Below are 20,706 nucleotides of genomic sequence, written 5' to 3'. Positions count from 1 at the left end.
TATACTATATTCTTGTAAATTATAAAAAGAAAAATGAATATAATTATTTAGAAAAGAAAAATAAATTTTTTATTTTGTAGACCATTTATTTTAGGGACAAGTTTATATAGAGTCTAAGCTCTAGATAAACAAATTAGAGCCTACCTCAAAAATTCACTACAAACGGTTGTTTTGATGCCCAAATATCCTCAAATTGATCATCTCGATGTCAAGATGCAGGGACATGAGAAAAAAAAAAAAAGGATTTCAAGCTTTGGAAATAGTAGATTTTGCAATGCATTTTTGGACCGTCAATTTTCAATATTTTCAAGTTTTCATAAATCTCTCAATCTACTCTATTTTTGAAGCTTTAAATTTTATAAATAAAGATGAAAATATTTTTTAAGGCTATCAAAAAGATTTCCAGTATTGAAACCATATTTCTAGTTACTATTTAAAGGCATGCTCTAATTTAATTGTTTAGAGCCTAGGCTCTATATAAATTGCACCTTTTAAGCTCTATATAAATCGCACCTATTATTTTATAGATGATAGTTTCTTTATATAAGAGAGAGCTATTAATGACAATGTCTCATTCAATTGTAGACTTTATTGCCAAGGCAAAAGAAATATCCCACATCGATAGATGGTGGGAAGAATATGCTTATATAATTTAGAAATATACATCATTTGGTTGTCAAAGTGAAATGTGGGACCAAAGTGACATGTGGGACGTTGACCTTGTGCATTGTACGTAACAGATCCGGAACGGTGTCATCGATACCTGATCTGGATCGCCCGATTTCGGATCCGATTGACGATTTTTTAAACACTGCCTGCTTTATGACGTCAGGGCGATTTGTTGACAAAAACGATCGGATCCTGTTTTATTAGTGGATCCGAAATGGTGTCACCAATATCCGATTCCGGATCAGATCGACAAGTTTTTAAACTCTGGTTATAATAATACGATAGTGTTTGAATTTTAATCATTTTTCTACAAATCATATTCATCAAAAATTTGGAGCGTGTAAATTTGACCAGCTCACACCTAAATAAAATCTTAGAAGAATAAAAGTACGCCTAAAATATTTGTAGAAGTAATGTGGCCATTTAATTTTTTGGATAATTTTTTTACCTTTTATTTAGGTATGCCTCACACATAATCATTAAAAGTTCATGTTAATTTGATTCATAGAAAGATTATTAAAATTCAAACACTATTAGATAACCGTGACCGCATAATAAACTTTTGATGGTGACGAGCCATGAGCAAAATAATGTAGAAATTTATTTCTTAGTGTTTTTAAGTGATATATATATATATATATATATCATCGTCATCATCATCATCATAGACTTTTCTCAATTAATAAGGGTCGGTTATACGAATTCTGATGCATCATTCTACTCTATTAATGGTTCATACCCTCAATGAGGCCATGAGTCCCTATATATTTTCTCAGTACTTTCAACCATATCCTTTTGGGTCTATCTCTTGCCATTTTTTAGCCTTCCACTTGAACTAACTCATACCTCCTAACAGGTGTTGCACTGGGCTTCTATCACACATGGCCATCCAACATTTCTCTACTCTCTCTTATCTTATCGTCTATTGGTCGTCATCATCATTATTTTAGCCTTTTGTCAATTAATTGGGGTCGGTTACATGAATCATGGTGTTCCATTCTGCTCTATTAAAGGTCATATCTTCAGTTAAACCATAAATCCCCATATCTTTTCGGACTATTTACAACCACATCCTTTTGAGCTTATCCCTTGCCTTTTCAGTCATTCCACTTGAACTAACTCGTACCTTCTAACAGGTGTTGTACTTGGTCGATATCACATATGGTCAGCCCACCTACGTCTATTCTATCTCATCTTATCGTCTATTGGTGCCACACCCAAATTCTCTCGAATAGATTCATTTTAAATTCTATCCGTTATTGTCTTGCTACTCATTCATCTTAACATCCTCATCTTTATTACACTCATTCTATGGGTATATCGTTTTTTTGTCCACCCAATATTCTGTCCCATAGAGCAAAGCTAGTCTCACTACTGTCTTATAGAACTTGCCCTTCAGCCTCATTGGTATGCATCAATCACATAAAATTTCAGTTGCACATCTTCACTTTTCCCACCTAGCTCTAATTCTGTATATGACATCTTCCTCGATCTCTCCATTTTCCTAGATTAACGACTTAAGTTATTGAAAGTGCGGTCTCTTTTGTACTTTCTAACCGTCAATCTTAACTACTTCATCATCTCTACTCCTATTATTACTAAACTTGTACTCTATATACTCTGTCTTAGTCTTACTAATTTTAAAACATTTGGATTCTAAAACATCCCTCCAAAGTTTTAACTTTGTGTTGATGTTGTTTCGCGTCTCATCAATCAAAACTATGTCATCTGCGAACAACACGCACTACAATACCTCATCTTGTAGATGCCTAGTTAAGTTGTCCACAACTAAGACAAAGAGTATGGGCTCAATACAGACCCTTGATGTAGGCATATTGTCACTGAAAACTCACTTGCCTTCCCATTGTTCGTATTCTAGTTACTGCTCTATCGTACATACTTCTCACCAAGTTGATGTAGTGTCTAGAGATGCCTTTCTTTTCTAATACCTTCTAAATCAAATCTCGAAGTACTCTATCATAAGTTTTCTCTAGATCAATAAATATCATGTGGATGTTTCCTGCGCCTTAAATTTCTCAATTAGTTGCCTAAGTAGAAAAATAGCCTAAATTGTTGACCTTCTTGATATAAAACCAAATTGATTTTCAAATACATTTGTTTCATGCCTTAGTCGTTGTTCAATGACTCTCTCCTAGAGCTTCATAGTATGGCTCATAAGTTCCTTGATAGTTTGTACAATTTTTGTATGTCTCATTTGTTCTTGTAAATAAGTACTACAATACTTTTCCTCCATTCGCCTATTGGTGCTACACCTAAATTTTTTCGAAGGGATTCACTTCGAATACTAATATTTCTTATCTTGCCACCTATCCATCTCAACATCTTCATCTCCATTATACTCATTCTATTGGTATTTTGTTTTCTAACTGCTCGACATTCTGCTCCATAGAGAAAAGCTGGTCTCACAGTTGTTTTATAAAACTTGCCCTTCAGCTTCATTGGTATACGGAGATCACATAAAATTCTAATTGCACATCTCCACTGTACATAAAATGTGTGCGACATCTTCCTCAATCTCTCTATTTTCCTGGATTATTGACTAAAGATATCGAAAGTGCAGTCTTTTTGGTATTTTATGGTCGTCAATCTTAACTACTTCCTCACCTCTACTCCTATTATTACTAAACTTGCATTCCATATACTATGTCTTAGTCCGGCTAATTTTAAAACCTTTATATTCAAGCATTCTTTGAAAGTTCTAACTTTGTGTTGATGTTGTTTCGGGTCTCATCGATCAAAACTATGTCATCTGTAAACAACACGCATTACGGTACTTCATCTTGTAGGTGTCTAGTTAAATCGTTTATAAATAAGACAAAGAGGTATGAGCTCGATACTGATTCCTGAAGTAGACTTATTGTCACTAAAAACTCTCTCATCTCTCTATTAGTTGTTCATATAGTAGTTAGCAATCAATCATGCATATCTCTCACCAAGTCGATGTAGTGTTTGGAGACTCATTTCTTTTCAAACACGTACCAAATCAAAGCTCGAAATACCCTATCATAAGTTTTTTTTAGATTAAGAAAACCATGTTGAGGTCTTTTCCCTTCGCCCTAATCTTCTCAATCAGTTGTCTAAGAAAGAAAATTGCCTCGGTTGTTGACTACCTTGACAAAAAACCAAATTGATTTTCAGATACACTTGTCATGCCTTGGTCGTTGATCAATTACTCTTTGCCAGAGCTTCATAAATGGCTTATAAGCTTAATCCCTCAATAGTTAGCATAATTTTGCATATCTCCATTGTTCTTATAAATAGGTACCACAATACTTTTCCTCCATTTGTTTGGCAATTTCTTTGTTCTCAATACCTTGTTGAACAACTTTGTCAGATAGTGTCATTTTCTCCCAAGCACTTCTAAACCTCTATCGGGATATCACCTCGTCCTAAAGCCTTTCCTATGTTCATTAATTTCAAAGCTTCTTTCACTTCCGATATTAACCTACAAATGTATTTATGACCTCTGCCCTCATTTATACGAACGGTTCGTTCTACCACTATGTTCTCATTGTGTTCATCATTTAATACTTTTTGAAAATAAACTCTCCACCTTTCATTAACTTCTTCAACCTTCACTAAGACATTGTGATCCTCACTCTTAATGAATTTAATTCTGGATTCATGCTAAGTTTTAACAAAACTTTATGTTGGCTGCCTACCAAACACAACCCAACTTTTTTACCTTGGCAGGGGATAGGTTAAAAGAAAGTTTAAGGTCTTCACCATTCTTAGACTATATATATATATATATATATATATATATATATATATATATATATATATATATATATATATATATATATATATATATATATATATGGGAAAAGTTTATATAAGATTGCAACCTTAAAATGTAGAATTACAGATGCACCTCAAAAATATATCGGAAGGGTTGTTTTAGTGTTGAAAAATCCTCTATTTGATCATCTAGACATCGAGATGTATGAATATAAAAGAAAAAACAGTTTTTGAGTATCAGAAATAGTGCACCTTGCAACACATTATCTAGATCGTCCATTTTCAAGATTTTCATATGATTATAGATCTCTTTTATTTTAACTATTTTTGGAGTTTAAAATTTTCTAATTAGATATAAAAATAGATTTTAAGATAATCCTAAGAATTTTTTACAACAAAATTACATGTTATGATAAAAATTGGAGGTGCGCCTTAATTGGATGGTTTAAAATTGCAACCTTATAGAAACCGCACCATATATATATATATATATATATATATATATATATATATATATATATATATATATATATATATTAGACATATATCAAGAGAATAATAAAAGACCCTAATGCTACATGTGTTATAAGATAGTTTACTTATTATATAGTCTACATTCCTGTCTCTTTTGGGGTATAGATATATGTATTTTAAAGAAGGGAGAGAGAGACTTGGAGAGGTTCTTGATTGAGAGAGGGAGCATGTAGAGAGAAAATAGTGAGAAAGAGAGAGATGGAGAAAACATCAAGGAGATAGATTGGCTTTTATCTTAATTCCCCATCTATAGGGAGAGAGAAAAAACTTTTTTTAGAAAACTTATATGGTTAAGAAAGGAAAGTGGTGGTAGTGGAGGGAGTGGATAGTTATAGCCACAAAAAAAGCCAAAATTATAGGAAACAATCAATTAAAATCTAAGCAAATAAATTATAATAGATAGGGTGGGAATTACACGATGGGAAAAGTTTATGTAGAGCCGAGGCTCTAAACAATCAAATTAGAGCCTACCTCAAAAATTTCACTAGAAGAGGTTGTTTTGATGCTTAAATATCCTCAAATTGATCATTTCGACATCAAGATATATGGACATGCGAAAACAAAATGGATTTCAAGTTTTGGAAATAGTGTATTTTGTAACGCATTTATTTACTGTTAATCTTCAAGATTTTCAAGTTTTTATGGATATGTTGATTTATACTATTTTTGAAGCTTTAAACTTTATAAATAAAGATGAAAAAATATTATAACTCAATAAATAAAGATGAAAAAATATTTTAAGTCTATCAGAAAGATTTCCAATGCTGAAATCACATTTCTCGATATTATTTGACAATAGGCTCTAATTTAATTGTTTAGAGCCTGGCCTCCATACAAACTATACCTTTACATCATATATAGAATGATATTAATTGAGAGGCGTGAGAAAATGAGAGAAATTGGTTGAGAGAGACGTGAAAGAGTTCTCCCATCATATATCAAGAGAGATCACTTCCTATGCATTGTTTTTTATTTTATTTTATTTTATTTATTTTTTGCATAGATATCTTTTACAGCTTTCTTTGTTGATTTGTTTATTATTGTAAATATTTTTAATTTTTTATTATTGTGTAAAATTCATATTGATTTCATTATGCTTAATAAGGCTATATACATCTAAAGGTATGCCAATATTTCTATTTATTTATTTTTCTGTATAACTTTAACATCATGTGTATTATTATGCAATTTACTGAGAATTAATCTCAAAGAAGTTCTTATTTTTTACTTTAACTTTCTCATCCTTTTAATTTTTGTCCATAACTCATCATTTCACTTTGTTAATAAATTTTCAAATTTGAAACTGCAATTTTTGGCCAAAGTTCTGCTCCTTAAAAACATATTAATAGATTATGATCAATTTTCACATTTATTATTTTGAATTTTTTAGATACATAAAAATATTCTATTGATACAAAGAGATGAAAATGTATCCAACTTTTGTCATTTCTTTTCTTAAATACAGTTATAAATTTAATATTTTTTATGACAATCTCTTTCTTATTACTTGTCATGACTATTTAAATTTCTTTACATATTTTATTTCTAATCCCAAGCCCTACACTTAATCGTTATTCTTGAAAATGCTTAAGAAATATTATATTTGAAATAACAAACTTTCATGCTCTTAAAATTTATTTTAACTTTGTGAGAGGGTAAATAGTATCAATACTTCACAACATTAGTAAATTTTCCTATTAGTTAAATTAAGCAATTTAATATATATATATATATATTCTATTTTTTACCTAAAATTGTTTGTTGTTTTTTATTTGACAGTCAAGGTTTTTTTAATCACGTGCAAAGCATGTGCTTTTTACTAATGTATATATGATGGAGTGATTTCATGTAACAATTCTATTATAATAAGACAATCTTTGAAATTATGTTACGGCCATTATTTTTGGAAAAAATACCGATCTTGCATATCTATGAACACTTATTTGTAGTGGTAAATAGATGATGTAGATAATTTAATATAATATACACTATTTTTAGAACTTGAATTTTTTTTATTTTTTATTTTTACAAAAAATAATGTTCAAGCTGAGATCCATATAAAGGTTTTCCAGTAATTGAATTGTAATTTTTTTATGGGATGCGGTTAGCATGCGGCCAAGCCCACGCATGCCGAAATGCGTGTTTGGCAATAAATATATTTTTTAAATATAATTTGATCTTAATTTTTAGAGAATATATAATCTTTAATATGGCCATCATGAATACGAAATAAAATAAAATTTAAAAACTAAAAGTAATAATTATATGAAAAAATATTTTGACAGCACACTACAATTGATTGTAGATGGACCACCTATTGACTGCATATTGTAGAAATGAGGTCCAGCCCGCATGAAACAATTGTTGTTTTTATGGGGTACCAGCGGAGGCGTTAGTTACGTTGATAGGCCCGCAGCCCTATCAAACGATTTTCCTATTATTTCGTTTGCTTCCCTCTTCTCTCCTATAAGAAACCACGGATCGAGTTCAGACCAACCGTCCTTTCACGCGTTGAAGAAGGGTCAAATCTCATCGCTTCCGTCCCTCAATCCCACGGCTCAAGTCCTGCCACATCGCCGAGCGCTCTCACCCAACGGTGCCGCTTCCATCTCCGTGATCCCAACGTTTCCTCTTCTGCTTTTCGAGGGTTCTCTTAAGATAAAGAACCCTCCACCTTCGCTGAAATTGTCTAGGGCTTTTTAAGAGTTAACGAACAATTTTTCTAGGGTTTTCTAAAAATTTCAGGGAGAGATTTCTTGGGTTTTGGTAGTTTCAGATCTCCCTTTCTCCTGAACTTTTTAGGGTATCTTCTGTTTCATTTTTCAGAAGCTAAAGCCTTCCTTTTCTAGGAGTTCAGAAGGTACGGATCGTCCATTTCTTCCTCTCTAGGGTTTCCAAAAGGTACAGATCTAGCATCATTCTGGTCTTTTCTAGGGTTTCAGAAGGTAGAGATCTTCAACAAAGAACGCAGATCTTACACGCCCCCCTCCCCCCCCCCCCACACCCCCTTTGCCCCGCTAACTTCCCGCAAATTTCTAGAGTTTATCAAATCCATCACCAATGGCGACACAGAGCCCCTTACCAGTGTCCCAGGGCACGGCCATTGCAACAACACCCGCTGCCCGTGCATTCTTTGCTCGCCTCTCGGATGGAGCACGTGCTTCCCTGGCTCAGCGTCGGCCATGGATGGAGCTGTTGGATCGAAACCAGCTCTCAAAGCCTGATACTCTCTCTGAAGCCACTGCTCGAATTCGGAAGAATTGGACCTACTTTCGCATCAATTACCTTATTCTCTTGTGTGGTGCCCTAGCGATCAGCCTGGTTTCTCATCCAGTCTCTCTCTTCATGCTCGTTTGTTTACTGGCTGGATGGATCTTCCTGTACTTTTTCAGGACTGAGCCTTTGATTCTCTTCAATCGATCCTTCAGTGATAGAGAGGTTCTGGGCATCATGGTTCTGCTCACTGTGATTGTGGTGTTCTTGACGAGTGTTGGGTCTCTGCTCATTTCTGCTCTCATGTTTGGGCTCGCCATCGTATGCGCTCATGGTGCTTTTCGTGTGCCTGAGGATTTGTTCCTTGACGAGCAGGAGTCCTCTGGTGGGTTCTTGTCATTCCTTGGAGGGGCTGCTACACCTGCACCTGTTGTGGCTGCGCATGTTTGAGGATCCAGAAGCTAAGGTTTCCTTCTTCGTTGAATTAAAGCTTCTCTTTGCTTCATTTTATGTTATGTTATAGGCCTGATCTGTAATTTTTGCTCTGTTCCTTTTTCGTTTGCCTGATTTTGGCGATCAGAGAATTATTTCCTCTCCGTCTCTCTCTCACATGAACTTTTGGTTGGATCTCTTTTTTTTTTTGGGTAGCTTTTGGAATTGGCCACGTCTTCTTGAATATTGTTCATTCTGAGTACTTAGTCGAGTCATTCATATGTGATATTTTTTAAAGACGACATGAATATGCAGGCTTCTATCATCCGGTCTCTCTCTCTCTCTCTCTCTCTCTCTCTCTCTCTCTCTCTCTCTCTCTCTCTCTCTCTCTCTCTCTCTCTCTCTCTCTCTCTCTCGATTTGGTTTAACATGGGTTGGTTTTTTATGTTTTCTTTTATTTGGTAATTTTTGCTATATGCAGTTTTGATCATTTTCTCCCCCTCTGTGATTTTTTATTTGTGATTTTTTGTTTTATTTTTCCGATCTTATGAAGTTTTCAACAGCCGCCTTGTTATTGAATTGTGCACTTTGTACGTTGTACATTCTGACTTGCAAATGGGTGGACTCCCATGGCCAAGATATTTTAGTTCTTAATCTACCAAGTTAAGGGAACCAGTGTGGATAAAAAAAAAAACACAAATCATGATCAGGGTTGAGTTTCTAGAAATACCATTAAATTAAAACTTATGTTCACTCATCTTTGATTGGAACCAAACTTCACCTTTGATAGAAATTGTATCAATTTATGTTATTCATAGTTGGCCCTAAATGATCTCTGGCATTTTCTTAATGCGAGACTGCTGGATGCTGGTTAAACTTTATACTTATTAAGTTTGCTTGTCATGATGCTTTTCAGTTTATCCATTCTCTGTGATATAGCAAGATCGCACATGTCAATACCACAATACTTCTTAGGCATCTAGTAAAATTGCCTAGGAGTTGTGACATCTGACTCAGGTTGCAATATTATCTAAGTTAGACACTTCAAAAAGAGAATGTATCGTCTTCTGAAACAATGTGACATAATTCTCTCACTTTTCTCTTACATCCATTGAAATTGAATTTTTTTAGCCCTTTTGAAATTTCTTTTATTGTGCTCATGAACTTGGTCTGCCTCATGGGACCTTTGTTCGTGCACAACTTCCATGAGAAAGTAGATACAACAAGATTGTTATCAAGTGCGTATATGAACTGCTTGAGGCTTAGGCTCTACATTACGAATGTCATGAATCTCTAGCCATTTATGCCAACGAGTTTTTAGTCTATATATAGAATGGACGGCTTGACCCATAGGATGATAGTAGTGGATAGCTTCATGAATCTCTAGCCTTTGAAGACTTTGATGAAGGCTATTTGCACTAGGCTAGTGAGGGTGTTCTTAAACTTGTCTATGTGAAACCTCACTGGGAAAACATAGGTTTTCAAGTGTGAGAACCTTTTTAGAATTTACCCTAGTATGCAGTCGCTTTTTTTTAGGTTTTCAAGTGTGAGAGGCTTTCTAGAATTTGCCTTGGTATGCAGTGGCATTTTTTTAGTTGGTTTTTGTGATTCTAGTGACTCAGGGATGAGAGCCTTTCGCTTTGGCTTAATGTTTGTAAGAGCTTCTTTTGTGTCCCTTTATTATAGAGGAATACTCTAAGAGACTTTTGTGGAGAATTGTGTGATATGGGATAATTCATACTAATTTATTATAGCTTTCATATTTATTATTTATTATATTTATTGATGTAATGCTTAATATCAATATCATTATTAGAGAGATATGTTGATTGTAGTATGAAAGGTGGTGAAATCAATTTGGTGAACTCATAATTGATGCTAATTGTTGACCTCGAGCCTCCCCTGGCCTCTTCGCCTCCCTCCCGGGTTGCCACGTGTCCTTATGACGGCATGCAGCCTTCGTCTTTCCTGTCGGGTCCTCTTTCTTTTGCCTCTTCAGTTCTTCCTCCCCCTCCCTCAACTTCTTCTTCACTCGCTTCCTCTCTTTCTCTACCTCAGCTCTGCAACCCTTCTCCCTCTTCTAAGGAACCCTCCGTGACTGATTCCCACTCTCCTTCCGCTCCTGGCCTATTGTCTTTCCCTTCTCCCCTCATGGATTCTTCCTCCCCTCCCCCTTTGGGAACCAGAGTATCCCCCCTTTGCTTACCCTTCTGTGGACTACCCCCTGGTTAGTGTCCCCACATTGTTAGGTGCACAGGGTGCATTCCCCCCATCACTGTTATGGGGCTTTTTTTGTCTGTCCCACCAATCTGTTGAGGTCTCCCACTACCTTACCTACCTCCCCCCGACCGCCTTCCGTGCTACTTCTCCATCTCACGTTACCCACACTTCTCCTTCCGTCTTCCCGGGTTTTTTCCCTCGTACCCCTCTTTCCTCCTCTGCCTCCCAACTCTGTGTTTCTCCTGCCGTTCCTTCTGATCTCTACCCGTCTTTCTCCCCTTCCCCTTCACCCCATTAGCAGGAGATGGACATGTTCGAGGCTTCTGTCCCAGCTCATCTCTCCCCTCTCGTCCGTGGCTTTAGACGGGGAGTTCGATGGGGATGACTTTAACCCACCACTAGAGGATTCTTCTACTCCCTTCTCTCCCCCCTCAGAAAACCCAGGAGTTGAGGGGGTCGATGGGGAAGGGTCTGACCGTGACTTAGAAAGGATGAAAGACATGTACAGCGTGATGGGGTTCCAGCATGATGGCCCAGAAGGTCCAGCTCATCGCTTCATACTCGTCGACCGCCAAAGCCGCATGAAGGTGGGTTTCAAAGGAAAGAGGGACCTTCTCAACCCCTTTTCCTCTTTTACGGTTCATGCCACCTCAACTTTTGAAGGGCTATCCCCCCCCCCTTCAAGCGGTCGTATGAGGCGTTCACCCAGAATTGCCTCCCTCCCCTCCCCTGCTTATTCTTCATGAAGTTAGTCTGTTGGAACATCAAAGGTCTAGGTCAACCTTTGAAAAGAAAGGCCATTAAGGACCTCACTTCCAAACACTATCCCACTATTCTAGCTTGAACCAAAACTAAGTGCCCTGAGCCCTCCCTTCCCCAAGTTCGTCAGGTTTGGGATAGAAGACCATGCCAGTGGGTAGCCCTACCTGCGGTAGGAGCGTCGGGGGATATTTGGGTTATTTGGGACCCAACTGATCATCTTTTGAAATCATCACATCTAGGGGACTTCTTAGTCACCATTATGCTGTCCAGACTATCGGATGGCCTTGCTTGGAAATTCTCGACCATCTATGGCCCCTGTAACTCGACATGTAGGCTGCGTTTCTGGTCTGAATTGGATTATATCGTGGCCTTACCTCATCCTACCTGATGCCTGGGTGGGGACTTTAACATTACCAGGTGGTCCCATGAACGGAACACCAGCAGTTGGGTTTCTTAGGGCATGTTGGACTTCTCTGATTTTATTTGTGGGACTGATCTCCTTGATATGCCTCTTCAAGTAAACAGATTCACCTAGTCCAATCACTCTTCCCAACCCTCTCTATCCAAGTTGGATAGATTTCCATTTAATCCAGAATGAGAGGAAGAGTTCTCGGGCTCTTATGCGATGGCCTTGCCTAAGCGTGTCTCTGACCGGTGCCCTATTTTCTTGTCAACCTTACCTCTTAGTAGGGGACCTAAACCCTTCAGATTTGAACTGGCTTGGCTAGAGGAAAGGTCTCTCTCAACTCTGATCCCTACCTAATGGAATTCTTTGTCTGTGCAAGTTAAAGGTAGAGTTGGGTTTAGACTGCAATCGAAAATTCAACTTCTTAAAGCCTCACTCAAGCCCTGGAGGTCATTAGTTTCGGGAAACTATTCCCAGATAAAGTCTGACCTTCTTAAGACCCTGCAAGACCTAAACAGCGTTGAAGAATCACGCCTTCTATCTTCTTCTGAAGCTGAGCTCTGAACCCAAACCAAACTTAATTACTTGTCCACCTTGAAAAAAGAAGAGATCTACAAGTACCAAAGGTCAAGAGTTAACTGGCTCAAAACTGGGGATTACAATACCCGCGTTTTCCATAGGATTGCCAACTGTCATCGGAGGGACAATACAATCTGTGCCATCAAAGTAAACAACCTTGTCTTAGACCAACCGGAGGAGATTGAATCAACAATCTTAAATTTTTTCAAGAACCTATACTCAAGTCCCTCTGGTTCTCGACTAGCTATGACTGACTAAGATTTTCTGACCCTCTCAGAAGAACAAGCAACTTGGCTAGAACGTCCATTCCTTGAAGACGAAATTTTTAAGGCTTTGGATGACCTAGCCAAAGACAAAGCTCCTGGGCCTGATGGATTTCCTATTGCACCGTTTAAGTTTTTTTGGGATACTTCTCACGTGGATTTCTTAAATTTCTTTGTAGAGTATTTCCAGCTGGGTATCCTCAACAAATCTATCAATGCCACCTTCGTTACTCTGATTCCTAAGGTCCAAGGAGTTGAGAAAATTAAGGATTATAAAATTCTATCTAAAGTGTTGGCCTTTAGACTTCAGGAGGTCCTCCCGTCGATCATCTCGCCCTCACAGTCGGCGTTTATCAAAAATAGGCAAATCCTTGATGGAGCCATGATCGCAAATGAATGCATCCATTCTAGGCATCGAACCAAAAAACCTAGTCTCATTTTTAAAATTGATTGGGAAAAAGTATACGACCATGTGAATTGGTCGATACTAGATGAGACATGGCTCAAATGGGGTTCTGAGATAGATGGCGTACTTGGATGAGAGGGTGTTATTCCCACCCTAATTTTTCAATCCTCATAAATAGGACTCCCAAAGTCTATTTTCCCTCATCGAGAGGCCTACGCCAAGGGGACCCTCTGCCCCCTTTTCTCTTCGCTATCTCGACTGAGGTTTTCAGCCGCTCACTAGATTGTCTTCACCAAGCTGGCCTTCTTTCAGGCTTCAAGTCTTCTCGTCGAGGGTCTATGGTGTCACATCTGCAATACGCAGATGACACCCTGGTCTTTTTAAATGCCTCCTCTTTCGAAGTCGAAAACCTCATAATCTACCTCAAATGCTTCCAATTTGCCACTGGGTTCAAGGTTAATATGGAGAAATCCATTTGCCACTGGAGGTTAATATGGAGAAATCGAAAATGATGAGTATAGCTATCACCATCACCCAAACCAGGGAGCTCATCCCAAACTGGGCATGTCAAGTGGAAGACCTCCCTACTTCCTACTTGGGTCTTCCCCTTGGCCTCGGAAAACCAAAAAAGAGACTTTTCTCCAAAGCATTAGATAAGGTCGACAGAAGGTTGGCTGGTTGGAAAGGGAGATACTTGTCACAAGTAGGAAGAACCACCCTTATCAAGGCTACTTTGGCCAATGCACCTGTGTACATGATGTCCCTCTTTCAAATACCATTCTTTGTGGTAAAACATCTTGACCAGCTCATGAGGAACTTTCTTTGGTCAGGACAAGTGGAAAAAACCAAATTCCACCTTATTTCCTGGGAAAAGGTACGCCTCCCTGAACAACAAGGCGGGATGGGGATTAGAAACTTAAGAAAACAAAATCTTGCCCTCTTAGGGAAATGGTGGTGGTGCTTGGCTACCCAACCTGACTCACTTTGGGCCCAGGTGTTGCGACACAAGTATAATATTCCAGAACACTCTTGGATCCCAGAGAAAAAACCTTGGTCTAATGCTTCAGGGGTTTGGAGGTCCTTATTGCCAACCTTGAACTTTTCAGGAAGTTTATCAGATTCTACCCAAGAGAAGGAAGTAAAGTGCGATTCTGGACTAACCTATGGATAGGCCATGCCCCGTTGAGGGACTCCTATCCCTCTTTGTTCTTTATTACTTTGAATAGAGAGGCTACGGTACAGGAGGAGTTAAGAATGGATGGAGGAAGAAGAGTTTGGCATCCAACTTTCAGAAGGAATCTTTCTGAGGGAGAATATAATGAATTCCTTTCTCTCCTCACAACGCTTCACAACACTTTTATTCCCATCTTTGGTTGAGATAAACTGGTATGGTCCCCTGCTCCTAAAGGGGAGTTCACAGTCACTTCTTTCTATAAAAAGCTAATCCAACCACCTACCTTCCCCCTCAACCCAACCTCGATTCTATCACAGGTTTGGCAGTCTATTGCACCCCCAAAAAGGTGGAAACTTTTAACTGGATTGCAAGTTCTAACAAGGCTCTTACCGTGGATCAACTTCAAAAGACAGGAATCCCTATTCCAATAGGTGCATCATGTGCTTGATTCAAGAGCAATTGAACAATCACATGTTCCTACATTGTAACGTGATGATCTATGGTGCCTAGTGTTGCAACTATTTAGGGTCTTTTTGGTAATACCTCCAACCGTTAAAGACCTTATCGCCCTGAACTTGGCATCACACTGGCCGAAGGCAGGCAGGACCCTATGGAAAGCTACCGTGGCAGCAACAATTTGGACTATCTGGAAAGAAAGAAATGCCAGAATATTTCAAGGATAGGTCCGTCTAATCCCCTTTCTCTTCCATAAGGTTACCTCCTTAGTAACCTTTTGGGCTTTAAACCACCATTTTTTCAAGGGTATCCCTACAGACTCCTTTATACTGCAGTGGGAGCATATCCTACTTCACAAACCAAAGAAAAATAAAGTTTCAAAGGCCTAGGAACCTCCTCCCCAAGGAGTAATCAAATTGAATTTTGATGGTTGCTCTTTGGGAAACCCAGGCCATGCAAGGGCAGGTCGAGTTTTCAGGGATCACCACGAAAATGTATTATTTACCTTCTCTGAATATCTCTGCATCCAAGACTCTCAGTTCGCCGAATCAATGGCTCTACTCAGAGGCATACAAAACTTTGACCGTTCTTGGGGACAGTTTCTGTTGGTGGAGGGAGACGCTACAAACATTATTTCATGGGCTTCAAGGAAAGCTACTCCCCCCTGGTATCTTGTGTCTATTTATGACGAGATTCAGCATCTTGGCAGGGATATGCCCGTCTTATGGAAGCATATCTCGAGGACGCCGAACGGGTTCGCGAATCTAATGGTCAAGGACGGAGCCAAGGCTCATGTTGAAGAATAGGCGCAATCAACTTCGGGTGGTTACAGAGTACGTGCTTCCTTTGGGGGCGGGGTTTTTTTGTGGACTGGGATTTTTTGTTAGCTACTCTCTTTATTTTTTTGTCCATTTGCAGTACACTGTGTAAGGAGATAATTTTGTAACCCATTTTGTATAGGGACTGATGACATATTCTTTTTTACCAGGAGTTCCGTTTACTTAAGGTACTCTGGGATTTACTTTTACCTCATTGTATGTATTCTTTCGATCAATACAAAAGTTAACAGTTATCAAAAAAAATTGTATATGCGAAGAAAACAATGAGGATTCATATTTTGGCATTTCGGCAGATAAAACACTACTATACTGTTGTTGGTCTAGCTGCATTCACTTGGATGATGTCCGTAACTAATCCGAAATGGGAAAGAAGAAATTTTTTGTTGTAGTTCCAGATAAATTTTGGTGATGTCTTGAAGATTTTAGTGAAATGGATTCTTGATATATCAATTATGCATGCTTTTTTTAAAGCTCAATCCCATGAGTTTGACATATACTCATATTGGTAATCATATATGATTGAAAGGTGGTAGATGGGTTTCATTTGAAGTAGACCCTCTAGTTGGTTTTATGAAGGGGGAAGTAGCACATGAGATTCTTTTCTATGGAATAAATTTTGGTGAGCTTTAAATCCATTGAACCAAGAGAGCTTGGTGAAGTGACCTCAAATAAAGGGGGAGAAGATTTCACTCATTCAGGGATTTTTTTTTATCTCAGAAGTTATCTAAAGTTCTTCAAGTCATTTTTCTGGCAGTTCTTAAAGTTTGACATATTCCATATGTGTAATTCTTGCAAGTCCGTGTTGAGCAATCTGGCTAAGGGAATACTTGAATATTGAATGGATAACATAACCACAATCACTTTTGACAGTAACCATGTTGTAGCTCAGGGTGAATGCTCAGTTTGTGATGCTGTGGAAGCAACATATTTTACTTCTATATTTTGGCTTGGTGAAGGACATCATTGTAAATTAGAGAAATATGGAATTGAACTCTAGCTTGTTGCCTATGGGCAGATTCTAGAAATATGTGAAATTTTGTTTATACACAATTAATTGAATTACTTAATGTGTGTAAGAGTTTGGTTTAAGCAGATTGTTAGAAAATAAACCTGACTTATAAAGTAGGCTTATTCAAATAAGAATAGTTATTTTTGTCGAGAAGAACTGAAAAAGTTTGTGGCGAACTTAAGACAAGCATTATGTTGATGATCATGATCTGAATCCTCAAGGGGTAGAAAAGTCATAGGAGAAGTTAATGTGAAAGGAGAAATCTAATGTAAGATTACAATTTGTCTCGACTTTGAAAGCATGTCGGTAATATTTATATCTAGAATGCTGTCATAATAGTTTCATGCTATTAGCAAAGCCATTCGTTTATTGATGGTTGCAATAGCATGTAAATTTTACTCTCTTTAGTGGTGCTCTGATAAACGGAGATAGAAATTAGAACTTACAGCTTTCATAAAAGATGCACTACTATCATGCTTGGACCATTTTGTTCTAGATTCAGCAGAAAGAAATGAATTATGTCCCATCCAAGAGATATTAAATGGGCTTGCGTAGATATATGAAATCTTGCAAAGGATGGGAAAGGTGGAGTCAAGAGAGCAGAGGGAATATAGGGATTCCATGTCGATTTCATTTAGACTTTGGCAAATGCACATTGGAAGAGAGTTCTAACCAATGATAAATTTGAATATAATTTGTATAGCCCGCAATAAAATGATAATAATAGGAAGTATTTGAATTAGAAATTAAAATTTAGTGTTTTGATAAGCAACTTAACCAACATATGGCATGTTTTGAACTAGTTAACTTCTGAAGAAATATGATAAAAAGAAGCTGTAAACTTTAAAAAGTTCCTCTATTACAACTGCAATCACCAAGGTACGTTGGTCCTCATCCATCGTTTAACGTTCTACAAGTTGACAAGTTGACTCAGTCACAAGAGAATACAGAAGCTGCTGAGGAAAATCTTTTGAACCATATAAACCTTCTCCAACTTGGCCTCAAGCGAGTCACACGTCAAGCCTTCACTATTTTTGTGACTCCAACTCTTAAGGAGTCGGAATTTCGAAGTGAGCTGCTACTAAAATTTGACTTGAATGGACTTACTTAGAGGATTGCACCATTTAGCTTTATTTTGATTTTTACATAACCTCTCACGAGAAGCTCTCTGCCAATCTATAGACCAAATCTTTAACTCCAATGTTGTTAATATTCTTGCGTGAGTAATTCCTATACATCCTTGCACCTTGAAATATTCATCCATTTTTCTGTGTTTATGGCATCCAAAAGGAAAGCAGATCATTGATGCGCCCTGTTCTAATGAGAGGCCAATCAACCAACTACTTGGCACCAAGCCATCACAGGCATGGGAGTTTTTATGGACCCATGTTAGTCTTTTATCCTCTAAATACTGCACCTACTGCCATCCCTTTACCTAAATCTAATCCCCTTACAGGTCTTATTTCAATCATGCTGCTACTTCTCCATAGACCAGGCACCCTATAGGACTTTTTCCTCACATTCCACCTATCCTCACTACTATCTTTCTGTGAATGACTTCTTTGCTATACCTTTGTTTTCCTTCAAATTGCCATATTATCATTCACTTAGCATGTGGAAATTTATTCAAACTTTCCATAAGAATTTTGTTGTTACCAAAATGAACATTCTGTATATTTGCTGAAGTTTCTTTTGTAGGTCTGAATCTTCTACTGAATGACAAATATGACTATCCCTAGGTGCCAGCGGCACCTTTTATACTAAACTTCAGGTCAGTAAATTGACTTTAATACTTTGGATTTGTAGGCTGCCTCAAAACAAATTTGGATTGCATTTTAGGTAATGCTGCATATGTGGTTGACAGAGTAGTCAAAAAGCTGAATTTGAGGTAAGGCTGCAGATGTGGTTGTGGAGTAGTCAAAAAACTGTTGTCTGCCCACGTCCCTAATTCCTTTGCATGCAAATGAGATCTGATCTTGTTTGAGGCAGGAAAAATACAAAATAGTAGTTTTTAACAAGAACACGTCCTCAATTTTAATTTGAGGTAAATGAGCAGCTAATTCAACTTTAATAATAAAGATACAATTATGACATTAGCAATGGAAATGTGAATCTCGAAGAATTGTGGTGGATGAGTTGCTGTTATTATGGCCCATTTCATGTTCAGATGATTGGATTAGAGAAAGAAATGAGATCTGGAAAAATGGTTTTTATTTGGAGAATAGATGAATTTCTAGATTACGAAGGAAAGTGGATGAAGGATAGGGGTATGAATCCTGGGAAAGTTTCTCATCAGATTTTCATTGGTTCATGCCAGAACTGTTTCATTTTCCAAATTTCCTTCCTGCTCAATATTATATATTGTTAATAATAAATATCTTCTAATGACCAACAATAAATTACCATTGACCACTCTTTTTTTCTTTGATAATTGATAGATTTTTTTTCAAGTGTATTCTTGCTCATTAGATGTATCATAACTGCTCCCTGGTGAGCATCTGCATTTCAATGCTTGTTGTTCAATGGTTTTTTTTTAGGGGGACATGCTACAATATGCCCCCTAATGGTGGACTTCCTTGTTTTTCATTACGAACTTTTGACAATGTAGAATGGGTCCCAACTGAAGGGAACTGCCTTGATGCCATTGGTCAAACCAGCTAGTTTTATTATAGGAGGTTTGAAATTTAGATCTGTGCATTTGCTTGGCAGGTTTGGTGATTCAAATTAGAGAATCCATGAGACGGCATACGATAGCTATATGTAGAGATGTTAAGGATAATACCTTTGGTTGTGTATACATGAACTCTTGGAGACCATATTCGTTGCTTGCTGTTGCATCAGTGCCGAAGTTAGAAAAGTAATGCAGTCACTTACATGGGAGTAGGGGTGGTAACAGGTCGGGTCTGGTACGACTAGGACCTGATCTTCAGGTACAAAATTTGGACCCATACCCAGACCTGTCGGGTCCCAGGTCTACCTGCCGCCCTATAACTATGAGCTTTTTTTTCTTCTTCATTTTTTGCCCTTTTTTGTACCATTATATTTATATTATTGGCAACATTTACAATATTGCACAACATATATGAATACCCACATTTCCTTATTGTTTTATGTAATAACTGGAAATTCTTAAGAAAAAAACGCATTGGCAACATTTATGAATACACACATAACATGTACCCATATTATTCAGGTCTAGTACTGGTCGGGGCATGCTAGTCCTGGACCCAAATAGTATTCAAGTCCAGATTTTGTATTTAGACTTAACCTTTCAGGTCCAAAATTTGGACTTATACCCATACCCAAGGTCGGGTCTACCTGTCAGGTCCTAGGTCTAGCTAGGTCCATTGCCACCTCTACATGGGAGCTTTGACTCCTAATTAGAATGTGGCCTCTCCATTTCATTCTTTTCTCCAAACCATTGGTTATGCTACACAACACACTATGTTCGTAGGATTCACTGAACTCAATGAAGCCTTCTATCTGGAACAAAGGATGCCCTTCAAGCACCAATGAGGTCGTACTCCATTCATACAACTCATCACCATCCACAGTCTATTTGAATTTTAATATTTTTCAAATATTTGATTTTTATAAAATTTGAGACGTGCGTACATCTAACCATCTAACACCCAAATAAAATATTTTAAAAATAATTATTAAAAATAAAATGATAAAAATTCCCTTGAAATATTTATAGGGGTAATTTTATTATTTTATTATTAAAATTATTATTTTTTATATTTTAATCTGGTTTCGTGAAAGTTTTTGTAAAGTTTTACATTGATTGTCTATTTAGTACAGTGTAGCTCTTTATCAGGCTCGGGGTGGATTAAGGAAAGTTTAAGGTTATCACCTTTCTTAGATTTTAGGTGTAGTTCAAATAGGCGATAAGATGAGAAAAAGTAGAATTAGTTGAGCTAGGCATGTACAGTGCAAATCAAGTACAACACATCATTGGCCGGCGTGAGTTGGTTCGAGA

At 37.4% G+C, this 20,706-nt stretch overlaps 1 protein-coding gene across 4 annotated transcripts; it reads left to right on the top strand.

The window, feature by feature from the left end:
• The first annotated feature begins 7,656 nt into the window (after positions 1-7,656).
• LOC18423470 (PRA1 family protein B3) lies at positions 7,657-19,961 on the top strand. Of its 4 annotated transcripts, none has more exons than XR_016061204.1 (3): positions 7,657-8,644; positions 18,423-18,495; positions 19,434-19,961. XR_016061204.1 is itself a non-coding variant. In XM_006828071.4 (2 exons), the coding sequence occupies exon 1, from the start codon at positions 8,026-8,028 to the stop codon at positions 8,626-8,628; it is 603 nt and encodes a 200-aa protein (XP_006828134.1). In that variant the 5' UTR covers positions 7,657-8,025; the 3' UTR covers positions 8,629-8,644; positions 19,434-19,961. The 4 variants fall into 4 exon arrangements, 2 of the variants coding, with proteins under 2 accessions (XP_006828134.1, XP_020530150.1); XR_016061205.1 differs by lacking the exon at positions 19,434-19,961 and adding an exon at positions 18,589-18,856; XM_006828071.4 differs by lacking the exon at positions 18,423-18,495.
• Positions 19,962-20,706: the final 745 nt, after the last annotated feature.

The sequence above is a fragment of the Amborella trichopoda genome, chromosome 8 (assembly GCF_054954075.1).
Source record: "Amborella trichopoda isolate Santa Cruz 75 chromosome 8, AtrichopodaSantaCruz75HAP2 v2.0, whole genome shotgun sequence".
Lineage (NCBI taxonomy): Eukaryota > Viridiplantae > Streptophyta > Magnoliopsida > Amborellales > Amborellaceae > Amborella > Amborella trichopoda.
Note: the sequence above shows the minus strand (reverse complement) of the source record. Positions and strands in the feature narration are given on the sequence as shown.

Bases quoted from the DNA above. Each gene is read 5' to 3' on its own strand.
- LOC18423470 (XM_006828071.4), top strand. From the start codon at position 8,026: ATGGCGACACAGAGCCCCTTACCAGTGTCCCAGGGCACGGCCATTGCA.